Source organism: Populus euphratica, unplaced genomic scaffold (genome assembly GCF_000495115.2).
Source record: "Populus euphratica unplaced genomic scaffold, PopEup_1.0 scaffold124.1, whole genome shotgun sequence".
Classification (NCBI taxonomy): domain Eukaryota; kingdom Viridiplantae; phylum Streptophyta; class Magnoliopsida; order Malpighiales; family Salicaceae; genus Populus; species Populus euphratica.
Genome location: NW_011500013.1, coordinates 290,695 through 307,095, shown reverse-complemented (window position 1 = coordinate 307,095; position 16,401 = coordinate 290,695). Strand labels below are relative to the sequence as shown.

Below are 16,401 nucleotides of genomic sequence, written 5' to 3'. Positions count from 1 at the left end.
TTAAAAAAAAAACATTAAACATATTGTTGTGAAAGCAAAATAAACTTATATTAAAAGGTTGTTCTTCCATCAGGCCTTGTATTTATAGTTAAATGGGTCCTATTGTGAAGAAACCCCCCTGACGTTGTGGCATCACACTCAATGAGCCCATGTTGTGAGTCGATCTTTATGCCTCCATTGCATGTTCTTGGTTTGTATCTAATAACTCATAGTCATTAGCATTGCTCAGTAAAGAGCTAGCAGTGATCATGTCCTCACGATATGTAATAGATTTTTACTTAGGCATCTACACAAATTAATGGATAAAAAAATTAAACAATTTCTTTTAAAAAAAAATCGGCAACATCTCCCTTATGCAAACGGCTGCCCAAAATTTTTAAACTTACAAATATGCAACATATATGCCACAAACTAATTGATTTTGTTCAGATTCTTCTAACAATTTAGCATAATTTAATTTCATAGAAAATTTTGATTTTATACATGATAACATTTCTAATAATAAATTTACAAAAAATTATTCCAAATTTATAAAAAAATAAAAATAATAATTAAAATTAAAATTAATCATACATATTTAATTGAAATTGAACAATAAAATTTTAAAAAATAACTAAAATTCAACAAAATAATGCAAAAATTATTACAATAACAACTAAAATTCAACACAATTATTTCTAAGTAATAATATTTTTAATCCTAAATTTAAAAAAATTATGCTAAATGGAATAAATTCAAAATAATAATTAAAACTAATCCTACACATTTAATTGAAATTGAACAACAAAATTGTTAAAAAAACTAAAATGCAACAAAATAATGCAAAAATTATTACAATAACTAAAATTCAACATAATTATTTCTAAGTGATAATATTTTTAATCCTAAATTTGAAAAAAAAATATTCTAAATGGAATAAATACAAATTAATAATTAAAATTAATCCTACACATTTAATTAAAATTGAACTAAAAATTTCAAAAATAAAAAATAAAACTCAACAAAATAATGCAAAAATTATTTTAATAACAACTAAAATTCATGTCATTTATTAATTCATAAAATTATTAGAAACAAAAAATTGGAAAAAAAATGACAAAGAAATAATGCAAAAAAATGAAGAAAAAAAAGAAAGAAAAATTATTATTTTAATGGTGTGCTTTATTTTGGCTCTTAATTAAAAAAAAGAAAAAAATAAATAAAATAAATAAAAGACATTGTTAATAAACCCAAACAGAAAAACAAAAAGAAAAGACAACATGCCTTAAGATGAAAAGAGACGAGAATGCTTAATTTCAGGTGAGAATGAGAGAGAGAAAAAGAAACAAGAGTCTGAAAGAAAAAAAAAAAGTTCAATTTATCATCATTCTTCTTATTAAACATGCTTGATAAATATGTGCATGTATAAGCCACATGTTTTTATACATATTACATCCAAACTAATATATTTTATTTGATTATATAAATGTATTAACAAGAATTACCCTACTTGGTAAAATATTTCTTTTGTGTAGGCATTTGGATGCAATTTATATATAAAAAAAATCATGTAAGTGGAAAAACAACTGCATCATTTGGAGATGCATTGAAAAATGATGAATATGTAGCTAAAAATGACATTATTTATAACAAATTCTATGTTATGTTACCACCTACTCCATTAAATATTGTACCTCACATATCATAAGCTATTAAAAACTAATGGTTTATTAATTTTTGAATTTTCTAATCAAAATTAAAAAGAGGTTTACATAAGTTTTTGACATTAGTAAATTAGTTAAAACACTCAAAATAAATATTGAGTCATCAAATAAAAATATCAGAATGACTACAAGAAAAATAGATAATGATGCTAGTGTTAAAGTTCATATTATTGTAGAACAGAAAAAAATAAAAAAAATAAAGAAAAGACATTGTTAATAAACCCAAACAGAAAAAGAAAAAGAAAAGACAACATGCCTTATGATGAAAAGAGACGAGAATGCTTAATTTCAGGTGAGAATGAGAGAGAGAAAGAGAAACAAGTGTCTGAAAGAAAATAAATAAAAAAATAAAGTTCAATTTATCATCATTCTTCTTATTAAACATGCTTGATAAATATGTGCATGTATAAGCCACATGTTTTTATACATATTACATCCAAACTAATATATTTTATTTGATTATATAAATGTATTAACAAGAATTACCCTACTTGGTAAAATATTTCTTTTGTGTAGGCATTTGGATGCAATTTATATATAAAAAAAATCATGTAAGTGGAAAAACAACTGCATCATTTGGAGATGCATTGAAAAATGATGAATATGTAGCTAAAAATGACATTATTTATAACAAATTCTATGTTATGTTACCACCTACTCCATTAAATATTGTACCTCACATATCATAAGCTATTAAAAACTAATGGTTTATTAATTTTTGAATTTTCTAATCAAAATTAAAAAAAGGTTTATATAAGTTTTTGACATTAGTAAGTTGGCTAAAACACTCAAAATAGACATTTAGTCATCAAATAAAAATACCAGAATGACTACAAGAAAAATGGATAATGATGTTAGTGTTAAAGTTCATATTATTGTAGAACTTGAAAAAATGAACTTGACAAAAAAAATGAACTTGACATATGAAGAGCTAGTGGAGGTTATGATTAATTGATAGATAATCCAAAATATGTATATTTGTTTTGGGTATACGAGGAAGAACAAAAAACATTGTTTCTAATTTGCTTTATGTTAAAAACATTTGTTTGTTATAAGGCTAATTTAATAGCTAATGGTTTTCTTACTTGTTTCTAATTTATTCAATTTGCTTTGTATTAAGTTAGAGGTTTTTAATGTTCTAGGTATCATGAACTATATAGGTGATGCATTGTTAGTTTTATTTTTCAATTTTAATTCACAAACCATATTAAATATTTTATTTCAAACTTAAACTCTAAGTATTATGAACTATGTTGTTGTTAAAGATGTTGCAACCAAATTGAAGATATACATTGAATAATTTATGATACATTTATACGTCATTGCAAACATAAATGAGTACCAACTTGATATTAAATAGAAAAATAAATCAAAAAACTAAAATTTTTAACATTAATTTGTTTTAAAAAATCCAAACCTAAATTAATTTGAAGCAATTACTTAAAGTTAGTTCATTACCAAGATAATATGCTAATTAGCCTAAAAAAATGTGGATTTTGTTCAAAATAAAATAGTATTTAAATAAATAATGATGATGATTTTCAAAACAAAATGTTTATCTATTATGTTAAAAACAAAGTAAATTAGATTTTTGGGTTAAAATATGAGCTATAATCTTCACTTCAAGTATTAGATAAGACATTAGTTTTTTACTTGAAAATACATTAAAATAATATTTTTTTTATTTTTAAAAAATTATTTTTACATCATTATATCAAAAAAAATTAAAAATACTAAAAAAAATATAATTTTTTAAAAAATATAATTTTTAAAATTTTGATGAAAAATAGGTTTCATTGTGACTCTAAAAGGGGTATAAGAGTCCATTGTTTTAACAACTTCTTAAGAATAATTCATCTATACTTGTACTTTTATATGATATGATAGCATTTTAGATTATCTAATCATATCATGTTGCGTGCCAAATTAATTTTTTACAAATATAAAAAAAATCTTATTCAAGCATTGCTATTATTTTTTTTTAACAAGAATAATCAAGTGGCGGTTAATTCAATATAATATAATCAACTTAATAAGTTGAAAGATAACTCAAACAACTGGTAAAAATATAATTTGACTAAAAAAATTAAAATAATTTTTTTAAAAAATCAATATAATAACATATTGAATCAACATCGGTTAACTTGTCAAATCTGCAACCCTGATGTTGAGAGCATGATAATCTCTATATAAAATAAATTGAAACAAATTATGAAACTTAATTTTTAATCAGACCAATATTAAAAAATAAAATTTTAAAAAATAAAAAATTTTAAAAAAATTATTTGAGTCAACCTGGATTAACCTACTAAATTCACAAGTTGGATTGTAAGACCAAGATATTCTTATAAAACCCGAGTCAACCTGCATTAACATACTAAACTCACAACATGGATCATAAGACCAAGATAACTCTATAAAAAACAAATCAAAATAAATTATGAAACTTATTTTCTAATCAATAATGAATAATAAAATTGAGAAAAAAAATACATAAAAAAAGAGAAAAAAATACCAAAGTCAACTAAAGTTAACTACCGAACCCATGACCCGAATTATAAGATTGAGATAATTTCATATAAAATAAAATGAAATAAATAATAAATTATAATTTCTAATTGATCTAATATTAAAGGATAAAATTTTAGAAAAATTAATTTTAAAAAAAACTAAAACAATTACTTGGGTCCCACCAAACCTATAAATTGATTCATGAAACTAAAATAACCTCATGGAAAGTGAAACAAAATAAATCATGATTTTTAATTAATAAAATATTGAATAATAAAATTAAATAAAAACAAAAAAAATAACTCAACCAATTTATACCACCAAGTTCACGATTGAAATCATAAAACTAAAATAATTTTATAAAAATCAAATAAAAAATCATAAAAATCAATTATTAGCAAAATAAATATTAAAAAATAAAATAATTTTTTTTAAAAAAAAACCACTACTAAAATATTAATGGAGCTTCTTGAGATGGTGTTAAGTAAAAACATCTTCCTTTGGTGTTTTGTTAAATAATTAATTAATTCATCAAAAAAAAAAAAGAATGCTTTATATGATGATAAGATTGTGTACTTGGTTGCAAAGAAGAGAAATATAGGGGCGAAAGGGCAACACTCTCAAGATATAAAAACAAACAAATCAAAAATCAAATCACTCCCTGCTGCTATTGTCTGTTATTTACCACCCACCACCCTCCCTCTCTCTGCTCCTCAATGGAGCTGTCATTTTCTCCTCCATCTTCTCTTGGAATTTCTGCCTTAAACACTCACCGCAACACCTCTTCTCATCAACCAAAGATACCCATTAAGCCCACAAGCAAATCATTTGATTTATTCTTCAAAAGCTCAAAACCTTTTCCTTCAAGCACTGAAATTTACAGTCTCAAAAGAAGCTCAAAACTAGCACCAAACAGACATTACAGACGGAATCCCATCTGGGTATGATTTATTTCCCCATAGTTTTCACTTATGCAAATAATGAGAATGTTTTTATGATTGATGTTTATACGATTTGCGGTTTGAATAAATTGAAAAAAAAGTCATTATCTTTACTGATTCTAGTTGCTTGCTGTTATTAGTTATAGTTGTTTGTCTTGTGTCAAGTCGAGTCCTCTCGTATTTGACCAACACAAGCGACACGGTTACTTGTTCCGACCTTTTTTGTTCACAGAACAACCAGGCAGCTGGAGTTATGGCACCCTGAAATAGAGGATGTCTAAATTTCGTCGATGAAAAAGATAGACAGAAATAAAAACTATACGAAATTCTTTTTATTAGACACTGGGTTTTTAGTCCTTTTAAATTTGCATCATAAGCTAAGCAAGTGTTAGTTATGTGGTTATGGCTGCGGTGGATTGGTTTCCATACATTGTACTTGTAGTTGAAATTTTGTTCTGGACATCTATATTGAAAAGGCTTACTTAACAGCCAGTTAGTCTTGGAATGGCTAATGCACACATATATACAAATGAATGTGCAAATTGAACTCATTCAGTTTAATTGAAAAGGCCGAAATGAATCCAAAACTTTTAGAAGAAATGAAAGGGTTTAGGCTGAGTAAAGTTTGAGCCAGGACATCAATTTGCTTATCAAATTGCTATATGGAGGATAAGGGTCTTATTGTTTTCCATGGGTGTCGTTGGTTACTTTCTTCAAGTCACTGGCTGGTGTTTACTACTTTCTCATCACATGTCCTGGGAGTTAATTTGGTTATATCTACATGGTCGTATACAAGTTTGGTTAACTTCATCAGACACATGATTCTACCTATAAAGCATTAATGTGAAACCGGATTCTACCAGGCCTGCAGTCAAGCTGGAGCAGCTGGATCTGATCCAATATTAAACAAAATCTCAGATTTCAAAGATGCATGTTGGAGATTTTTAAGGCCTCACACCATACGCGGCACAGCTCTAGGTTCGACGTAAGTGTATTTTGTGTATATGCTTTTCCACCTTAATAAATTTGTACTTGTCTGCACTCATGTCAGTACCATAACTGATTCATTGTCATCATTTTATTTGTTGATAGCGCTTTGGTGGCAAGAGCATTGATCGAGAACACAAATCTGATTAAGTGGTCTCTGGTGTTAAAGGCATTCTCTGGTCTTTTCGCTCTAATATGTGGGAATGGTTATATAGTCGGCATCAATCAAATCTATGATATTGGAATAGACAAGTATGCGTCACTTTTGACTACTTATTTTCTTTAAGGGCTATTTTATCTTGGTTGTGGAAATAATCTGAAACCTTAATGTTGATCAATGGATTTCAATACACATTTTTGTGGCTTGAGACCTAGAACAAGCAAGGCCCTGTTCGAGTTTGCCCAGCAAAGAAATATTAGTTTCAGCCATGTAATTTAATGATTAGTGAATATCTTGAAAGGCATTTCATTGTCCGAGAAAACAAAGAGAATAGTGCTAGATGGACTTGACTAAAAAATCTGTCCATGTTCTCTTTTCTAGGCCATTTTAACAGTCTTATATGGTATATGCAAGGATTTTTCCTTCAATTTTAAACAATTTTCTTATAAATTCTGCATACCTGGATCCAAAATTCTTTGTGTGAAATGTCTAACAACGTCTAGAAATGTATGAATGTGATTTTTTTTAATTGACGCCTCTCTCTTTATTTTGCAGAGTTAACAAACCTTATTTACCCATAGCTGCAGGAGATCTTTCAGTTCAATCTGCATGGTTGTTGGTGATATTTTTTGCAGTAGCTGGGGTCCTGATTGTAGGACTAAACTTTGGTCCATTCATCACTTCTCTTTACTGTCTTGGCCTTTTCTTAGGCACCATCTATTCAGTTCCCCCACTTCGATTCAAGAGATTTCCAGTCATAGCATTTCTTATAATTGCCACGGTATGACTTCCTGTTTTTCCTCCTTTTCTTTTTCAACAATTAAACTTGTGCTGTGTTTGTCATCCTCGCCATGGGTATTTCGAATTTGGTGAGAACAGAAGATTGAATGAGTTTGGAAAAACAAAAAACCATCTAAATCTGATCATAACTTATACCACAAAATTGATAACAAGGGACAAGATGGTGATCTTTGCTCTATGCTCCTATATGATCATGAAAGTGGGTTAAGCCCTGAGAAAATGAAATAATTCCTCCAGTTGATAAAAAAGAAGTAACTTATTATATAAGTCAGGGAAGCAAATGATCATTGTATTGGCTCACTTATAGTTGACATTAGCATGGTGTCAGAAACGTTTTTAAGATAGAAAAGACGTGTTCAGATGCTACTCCAACATCACCCTCTTAAAAACTGTACAATTATTAAAATATCGATGCATATTTTTTATTTGTAAATTAGAAAAACATAATGACATGAGTGCCTCTCAAAAAATGTAGCAGTTGGATGAAACCTTGATAGAATACAATATCACAGGTAAGAGGTTTTCTTCTCAATTTTGGCGTGTACCATGCCACCAGAGCTGCCCTCGGACTTCCTTTTGAATGGAGGTACTTTACCTTAATCATATATTGTTTCATATTTTGGTTGAGATAAAATGCTACAAACTTATGCATTCCTACCAAATATGAATTCTTCTATAGTATCTGTATGTCTTGTTAGACTCCAACAATCAAACAATTGGAGTTATGATGGTATCTGTATGTCGTGTTAGATTCCAACAATCAAACAATTGGAGTTACGGTGATGATTCAGGCTTCCTGAGGACATGCAATCAATACACGGTTGGATAGATCTTTGACAGAATAAATAAATAAATAAATAAAATAGGTTATTCAGTTGGTTTTAGTGTTTTCAACACATGTTTGTGTGAGTTATTTCTTTAATGCATTGATCAACTCACATGGGCACCATTGCTCAGTGCATTAGTAAAGGTCTTTGGCTTGCAACCACAAGGGTGCTGGTTCAAGCCCTTGGACCAGCCCTTCATGCAATCTTGTTGAAGGGTGAAACCATTTCAAATTTCTCCATTACTAGTTAATGGATTAATAATTGATCGATTGGCATGCCGGAAGACAGCGAGGCAGTTCTTCTGTTATAAACCCTTAAGCTGCAATTTCTCCCTGGCTTGATGTGCACTATAACATCTGAGTCTGTAGAGGTTGCAACTTTTAACCTCTCCTGAAAGTCAGATATTGGCTGTACTGTTAAACAAAAGAAATTATATTTAGACAGAGTGTGTAAAAGCAAGCATCTGCTTTAACACTTCAGAAAATCTATCAAATTTGGTAATTCGCATGTGCCCATTCTCTAGACTTTGATGAGTTTTCTCATGTTCTCACTTCTATTTCTACTTGCAGCTCACCCGTGGCATTCATTACAACCTTTGTCACATTGTTTGCACTGGTTATTGCCATAACAAAAGATCTTCCAGATGTGGAGGGGGATCGCAAGTAAGTTCTAGAAATTTACTCACTCAAGGTGATTAATAGTGCATTTTCCTCATGTTTGTGGTATGCCTACTTCCTGTGTAGTAAAAAGTTCCTCTTAAACCTTATTTTATTTTATGTTGCTCCCTCAATGTTTTTTTCACTTCATTTTCTCCCACATCCAAAACAACCCTGCTATTTTGTTAGAGGCCAAACACCTGTATGTTTTAATTTAAACATGTACATGTGATCTCATATCTCATTGAATACTGTCACTGCAGATATAACATATCAACTTTAGCAACTAAACTTGGAGTTAGAAACATTGCATTTCTTGGTTCTGGGCTTTTACTGGTGAATTATGTTGGAGCTGTACTAGCAGCTATTTACATGCCTCAGGTACAAGTTTCCCTTGAAGCTGTTCCTGTGCTTATGCGGTACTCATAGTATTAGTTGAAGGTCCAGCTAACTCCTCGAGTTTTCTTCCATGAAGGCAAACTTCACCCCTCCACTTGCATCTTTTACAGGATTTCAGTCGTAGCCTAATGATACCCGCACATACAATCCTTGCACTGAGCTTGGTTTTCCAGGTGTGTTTCATGGTATTAGTAACCATATTGATTAGCACTGTGACTAGGATGTGACTTTTAGTATGTGTTCTTAGTTGTTATGGTTCATTTGATTTATTCTGCTAGTTTATTTATTTATTCAGCAAGATAAATATCAATTCCTTCTTGCAGCTCTCATTAATTTGCTTATTCCTATGAGGACATTGATTTGTGCTTCTGCTCTTTCCATGGGATCTCATTGTTAAATTTTGGTATTTTTAATGGTTTCTTTAAAAAAAATTGACTTTGGCATCATCATGTGCCTTTCCATGGAGAGGTTACTGGTTCCATCTAGGAAGGACTTCTCATCCAGCTTTTTATCCTCTTGAAGTAGTGATTAGATGGGCCTGTGAGATGGATGTGAAATTGGAATAAGCCAAACTTGCCTTCAAAACGTTCTCACCATCAGCTTGTTGATCTTGGAGCATGAGCAAGTTCCTCATGGTTAATGGGTGGTCTTTGATGATATTACTGACCTTCAGACTCTTGCCACTGACCATAATCCCTACTGGGTTTCCATGTGCACAATAGATCAGGGAATCAAAACACAGAAATCAGCATATGAGTGTACTTGTTTTTGCTAAAGTTTCACTATTTGCAAAACTGGTGTATTGATTTTTTCCTCAATGTGGGATGGAGATCGGCTTGATCCTTATCTTGGACCAGGTTGATCTGGATGGAAGCCCCTACTAAAACTAAAACAACAACAAACATATGATTTCTTAAACATCAAGAACAACTTTTAAATATGATAAGCAATGAGGAATTCTGATTGTTGATCCAAACATTTTTTGTACAAGTGATGAATTTCAATCATAATTGTGAATGTTACCTGTATATATTTTGAATCAATATTGTCAATATACCTACCAATCATACAGACCTGAAGAGTTGCATGGATATCACAATTCATTTAGTTTCAAGTGCTTTGTTCTTTATGATAGATCTTTTCCGCTGGTTGCTGTTATTTTTGGGATCGTGTAAAATGTTTACTTATGTTTTTTCATCTTACATGCATCCTTTTTGTACCTGTCTCAGATGTGGGTCTTGGAACAAGCAAATTACACAAAGGTAATGCCTAGTTTCGCGTTGTATATAACAGGGTCTTGAATCTTCAGCTATAGTTGCAATTTGGATGGAGGATTTCATATATATATATATATATATGAGATTATTCAACAATCATTTTGACTCAAAATCAAAGAGGGGTTAGGTTCTGCCTTTAGGCAATGAATTTAATTCAACTTAGAACTACAATTTCACTGATATAAATTTTTGCCTTTTCTATTTTCTCAATTCAATGGGCACTGAAATATGTACATTGAAAATATCCTTCTAGATACACGAATCATATTTCCAGAAAAGTAAACGAGTTCTCTTCTTGCTCTGAGGGTACTTCGTATGATTCATTTTTAAAACAGAAAATCTTCCTCTGTTTTTTAATCTAATATGCTGGTTTTAAACTTTAACGTTTAATGGGAAATGTATCAAAGGGAAGCACGCTTCCTGTTGGACAAAACAAAAGGAACATAGATTCTTACAATCGTTGCAGACACTGATACTAAAATTTTTCCTTCTATTCACTGTTCTGTTGGCCTCTGTTGTCTTGCGTTAATTACTTGTTACTCACAGAACATAGTGAATTGATCATGTCTGCATACAATGTCCAGAGACTGCTGCATTGGCAGACATTTTGAGAAAATAAGTCGAGCTTGATTGATGAAATTTTGCAATGTTAGCCGTTTGACACTTGTTTTTAATTATGATAAGCCAACCCAATCATGCTTGTACAGTGAATTCAGTGCAGCTTCTAGAAAACTTGCAGGTGGTTTGAAATTTGACGTGATTCTCAATTAGGCTATTACAGTGAAACACACGCCACCAGTTGGATATGATTTCACCAAATACAAATACTGAGAATTTTTTTCAGATGTCCTGATTATATTCTTATTTCCATTTGCAGGAGGCAATCTCAGGGTTCTATCGGTTTATATGGAATCTCTTTTATGCTGAATATATCATATTTCCTTTTATCTAGCTGAATTTTGATTTTTCCCGGGAGTTCACAGAGAGATTGTACTTCACATATCTGTTATTTTGCAACGTAATAGTTATTGTTGCAATTTATAACATGCAGCTAGCATCACTTTGTATCATTGTATCAGTCTCTTCCTCGATAGCAAAATGTCATCTTCTGAATCGTGTGAAAATTCTTTGCTCTCACGGACTTTGACTTGGATCTTCTGCGCATGAGAAAACCAGCTTAAAAATGTAAAGTGAGATAGAATAAAAAATAAAAATGTAAACTAAATGAGACTTGCACCAAGAAACGCAGGGAATGCTGTAAGTGATGCAATCTACTTGAACTACGAGGGGCGAGCAGGTTTTCATGGTAGCGATACACCTATCTAGCGGAACCTGGTGACGGAAGAAATTCTATGCAGTGCTTTTGCTTGAAAGGGCTGTTCTCTAGACTCCCAGGTTCAGGCTTTAGGTTGGCGGCCGCGAGGTACTTGTTTGTGTTCTGAAAGAAGCTATTTTGGAGGTACTTGTTTGTGTTCTGAAAAAGATATTTTGGCTAGTAAAGGTGGAAGTGACGCGGGACAACAAAAAATAAAATTAAAACAAGAAAAAAATAAGTGTTTAAATTAAAAAAAAAAGTTGGAGAAGATAAGAAAGAAGATTATAGATATACAAAGTCTGTAATATTTTTATTAATTATTAAAAATTGTTCAATATTTAGAAAAATAGGGTATTAATACTAAAACTCTAACTAGAACAAGTGATTGGATTTATGGTCTCTTAAATAAAATACCCAATAATAATTAAATTAAATCCAATAAATAAAGCTTAATTAATAAGTCTCAACTAAAAGTTCATATAAATTAAAAAAAAAAAACATAAGTTAAAGCCCAATCTCTCAATTGTTCGGACTATCCTCCATCGTTTATGGTTATACACGTGCATAAATAATATTTTGGGTTTGGTGTTTCTATCAATTCTTCCGAGGTTGGAAGAACTAGACTCCATCGAGTATAGATCAAGGTAGCTCCGATAATGCTTTCAAAGATAAAGATCAAGTTGTTGTAATGTCTTTCTAACAATTCAAGTATAGTATGAATCTGGTCGTCAAGCCCATATACTGAGATTTGCTGAAGTTCATCATTCCTGGTAAAAATAACTTGTGCATTTAAAGTAGCATTAATTTGTTCCTTTTGTGCCAAAGATATGGATAATGAGACAGGGTTATCAAAAGAAGCATCAAGGATAGATTGTATTTTATAAATAATGAGGTTTTTCATGTTAAAAATAAAGCTAATATCAAAGTTTAATGGTAATTTATTTATAAATAATGAGGTCTTTCATGTTAAAAATAAAGCTACTATCAAAGTTTAATGGTAATTTAATGACATAATTATTTGATTCAATCATTTGCAACACTTTGAATAGTCTCTCACTACTTGCAATTTATGATCGGTTTTCAAAGGACACCATCCAGGTCTAATCTGTATCATGAAATAATCTCCAACATTAAATGCATCATGATAATTAAGTAAATTAGCTCAAAATTTGTATTATTCATTACTTGATTGAATTTATTTCATGATCACAATATGTAAATTATGAACTCTACATAGTAACGACTCAGCTGACTTAAACATCCAATCGTGATGAGATATGGGAAGGTGTTCTATAGGTTTCTCAGGTTTATAACTATGAACACTAAATGATTGAGGGTGTGCAATGAGACAAACATTATTTGAAATCTGAGTAGATATGGTATGGATACAATCAAGTAAACTAGGATTATCTTCATCTTCCTCATCACATACATGAGGTAAGGGGTCAGGAAGCGTCAGGAAGCTTAACATGTTGCTCTAAACTTATGTTGTGCTGGACACCAAGCATGTGGGGTGAGGAATCAAGTAATTTAGAAGGACTAACATCATGAGACTCTTTTAAGACCATATTTATCTCTATAGGCGATTCAACTGAAGAGTTCTCTAAAACTTCCTCTACCATTAAAATAGACATAACAGACTTTTTCTTAACCTCATTTTCAAGCTAACGTGGACTCATTGTGTTAGGTCCTTCTTCTTGCATATCCTTGTCATCTAGATCACTAAAATCCTCAAGATTAGGCTCAGACACTTCAACACTACAATATTCCTCTTTATCTATATTCTTATGTTTTTTATGACTAAGGGTTTAGAGATGCAATTTAAAGAAACATGACCAAAACCTAAACAATTAGTATATTTATCCTTTAAACTCACCTTAGACACATCATTGACAACTCATTTATCTTTATCTTTCTTACAAAGTTGGGCACTACTAGGATTAGGTTTATGGAGTGGAGCACCTAACAAAAAATCACTACTTCTGAATTGGGACCTAGTAGGGATACTATAAGAGCCCTAATGATTCATCCACTGATTCTTCATGACCAACTTGTAATTTTAAACTAAAGTATAAGCTTGGTTATGGGTAGATACACATTGAAATACAACTTCTCTTCTAAAATTATCATTTAAGCCTTTACAAAATCTATGCAAAGTCATGGCTTTATTCTCTCTTATGGCACATCTAATCATATAATCGTTAAACTACATTATAGACTCATTGATAGACTTATTTTCTTGTCTTAGATTGTTCCGTTGGTCTAAGGGTTTATTCCTATAAGATTGGGATAGGTACTTCTCCTGAAGTTTCTGTTTTATTTTGATCCAATCAATTATACGAAGTTTACCTCTCATCTCTAAACAATCCTCAACATCTCTCCAATAAATTTTGGCTTCATCAATGAGTTTCATCTTATCAGTCTAACTTTTATATTATCAGACAAGTTATGTCATTCAAAGAATCTATCCATATCACAAATCCACATATCAAACATCCAAGGGTCATAACGACCGTCAAAAGTGGGGGCTTTTATTTTGTTATGGCTCAAGACTCGCTCATCAAAGTCATTGTGTTTAGAGTAACCTAAATGATAGTCATACTGGTGGCACTCGAAGTAAACTTGTCCATACTGATTTTTTTTATGATATTTATTAATCTTTAAGTGTCTTATTCAAAAACTCTCTTAGGGCTCAATTTTCTTAAACATGTTGATCACCTAAGTTTGCAGTTCCCTCTAAATGTTCGTAAGAGTATCACTAAAGGTTGAGTCTACAGTAAGTGCAAACTTAAGCTTGGACATTAGATAATCATGACACAAATGCATGCAATACTAACTTATATATGGAATTGAGATCACAAATGGTTCTTACATTTAAAATCACAATACAAAAACAAAGCTAATTTTTTTTCTTTTTTTCCTCTAAAATGTGGAGATTAATCAAGAACAAATTTCACTAATAAAATTGTAAGCATGTAATACTAGATTCTTAAGTGTAAATGATTAATTAAATACGATGTCACAAGAAAGAACTCATAATTATCAAATAGAATAAGATATTAGCTACCACTAATGAAAGATGTTGATGAACAAAAATTAATAATTAAAAATGCTAGGTGAGATTTTTCTTTTTTTGGCACAAAAGTAATATTAATGATAATTTTGAATACCAAGTGCAATACAAAAAAGGTAAAATCAACAAACCAAAAAGTAGAGTTATTTACCTACCAAGATTTGGTTGTGGAATTGATTACGGATGGACCTCAGATTATATGGCAACTGATGTGGCAATAGGCGATGACATGGTGATCTTGCTGACGTGGCAGCCAGTGGCGTAGCTTACCGAACTGATGTGGCTCTGGACTGTTGACGTGGTGGATGACATGGATACAAAGAGTTGGCATGTTAGATGACGTGTTAATTAATTTCGCCTCCAATGTCTTATATGCTTCAATCCTCTTCGCTGAGTTTTCTTCTTACTGTTGGTGGCGACGAGGCATGACTGCTGATCTGTTGATACAACTATTTAGGCATCGTCAGGGCTGAAAGACAAGTTGTAGTGATTGCGGCTAGTGCTACTGCTGGAGGGTGCAATTTAGTGGTGGCTCGGCAAATGGTTTGTAACGTTGTTTCGGGTTGCTGAAGACAACTATATTGTGGCGGCGCTGCAAAACTGTGGAGACAGCAACTCGGTGTGGCTCTATGGGCTTCTTATGGCATGGAGTGGTGGTGGTGGCTGGATGTCTAATCTGTCGATGGTAGGGAGAAGATGAAACTGGTAGGTGCGCTGCCACTGACGAAGATCTACTGCTGCTTGTGTGTGTGAGCGACCTGTTGTTGCTGCGGGTAGTTGACAGCGTGTACCTATGGATTGATGTGGTGGTATTGGCTGTGATCGGCGTTGAAGGCAAACTGATCAGCATTTCCATATTGTTGCATTTTGAGGATGAACAGTGAACAATGAACAATGCACAATTGTTTTTTTTTTTTTTCATAATCAAAACAATAGGTGTTTTTTTTTAAAACTGTGAACAATGAACAAATTTTTTTTAGATCAAATTGGATCTAGAGTTTAGCATAAATATATAGATCGTTTAATTGTAAGAACAATTAAAGGTCATGCTGTGATATCAAATTTGACGCGGGACAACAAACAATAAGATTAAAGCAAGAAAAGAAATAAGCTTTTAAAGAGAGAAAGAAGTTGAAGAAGAGAAGAAAGGGGACTGGAGATATGTAAAGTATGCAATTTTTTATTAATCATCAAAAATTGCTTAACATTTAGAAAAGTAGGATATTAATACTGAAACCCTAACTAGAATAAGTGATTAGTCTTATGGCCCATTAAATAAAATACCCAACAATAATTAAATCAAACCCAACAAATAAAACCTAATTAATAAGCCTCAACTAAAAGTTTATATAAATTAAAAGCAAAAAACATAAATTAAAGCTTAATCTCTTAATTGTTTAGACTTTGGATGTTCATATCAGGAAGACTTGGAGTGACTTCACATTCTCTCGTAAGATCTCACCTGTCCTCACTTTAACTATTTCATCATAACTAGTTAAAGGTATTTTAGATGCTGCAAATGATGCCAAGAAATGTGGTGAAGTGTTGCTCAACTGGTTTCGGAGGACTATATTATGGACCAGAAATCATGCAGGTTGCCAAAAACATTCTGCCATCCAAATTCCTGGCATGTTCAAAGTTCTCAAAGCACACAAACTGATTGCAAGAAATCGAAGGAACTTTAAGAATGAAAGATCGAAGGAACTTTAACAATGAAAGATCGAAGGAACTTTAACAATGAAAGAAACCCA

At 31.2% G+C, this 16,401-nt stretch overlaps 1 protein-coding gene across 1 annotated transcript; it reads left to right on the top strand.

Moving 5' to 3' along the window:
- The first annotated feature begins 4,854 nt into the window (after positions 1–4,854).
- Positions 4,855–14,708, top strand: HST (homogentisate prenyltransferase). Its single transcript, XM_011048804.1, has 11 exons — positions 4,855–5,155; positions 6,019–6,140; positions 6,248–6,394; positions 6,858–7,083; positions 7,616–7,689; positions 8,500–8,592; positions 8,850–8,967; positions 9,096–9,158; positions 10,215–10,247; positions 11,140–11,362; positions 14,694–14,708. The coding sequence occupies exons 1-10, from the start codon at positions 4,931–4,933 to the stop codon at positions 11,212–11,214; spliced, it is 1,176 nt and encodes a 391-aa protein (XP_011047106.1). The 5' UTR covers positions 4,855–4,930; the 3' UTR covers positions 11,215–11,362; positions 14,694–14,708.
- The last annotated feature ends 1,693 nt before the right edge of the window (positions 14,709–16,401 follow it).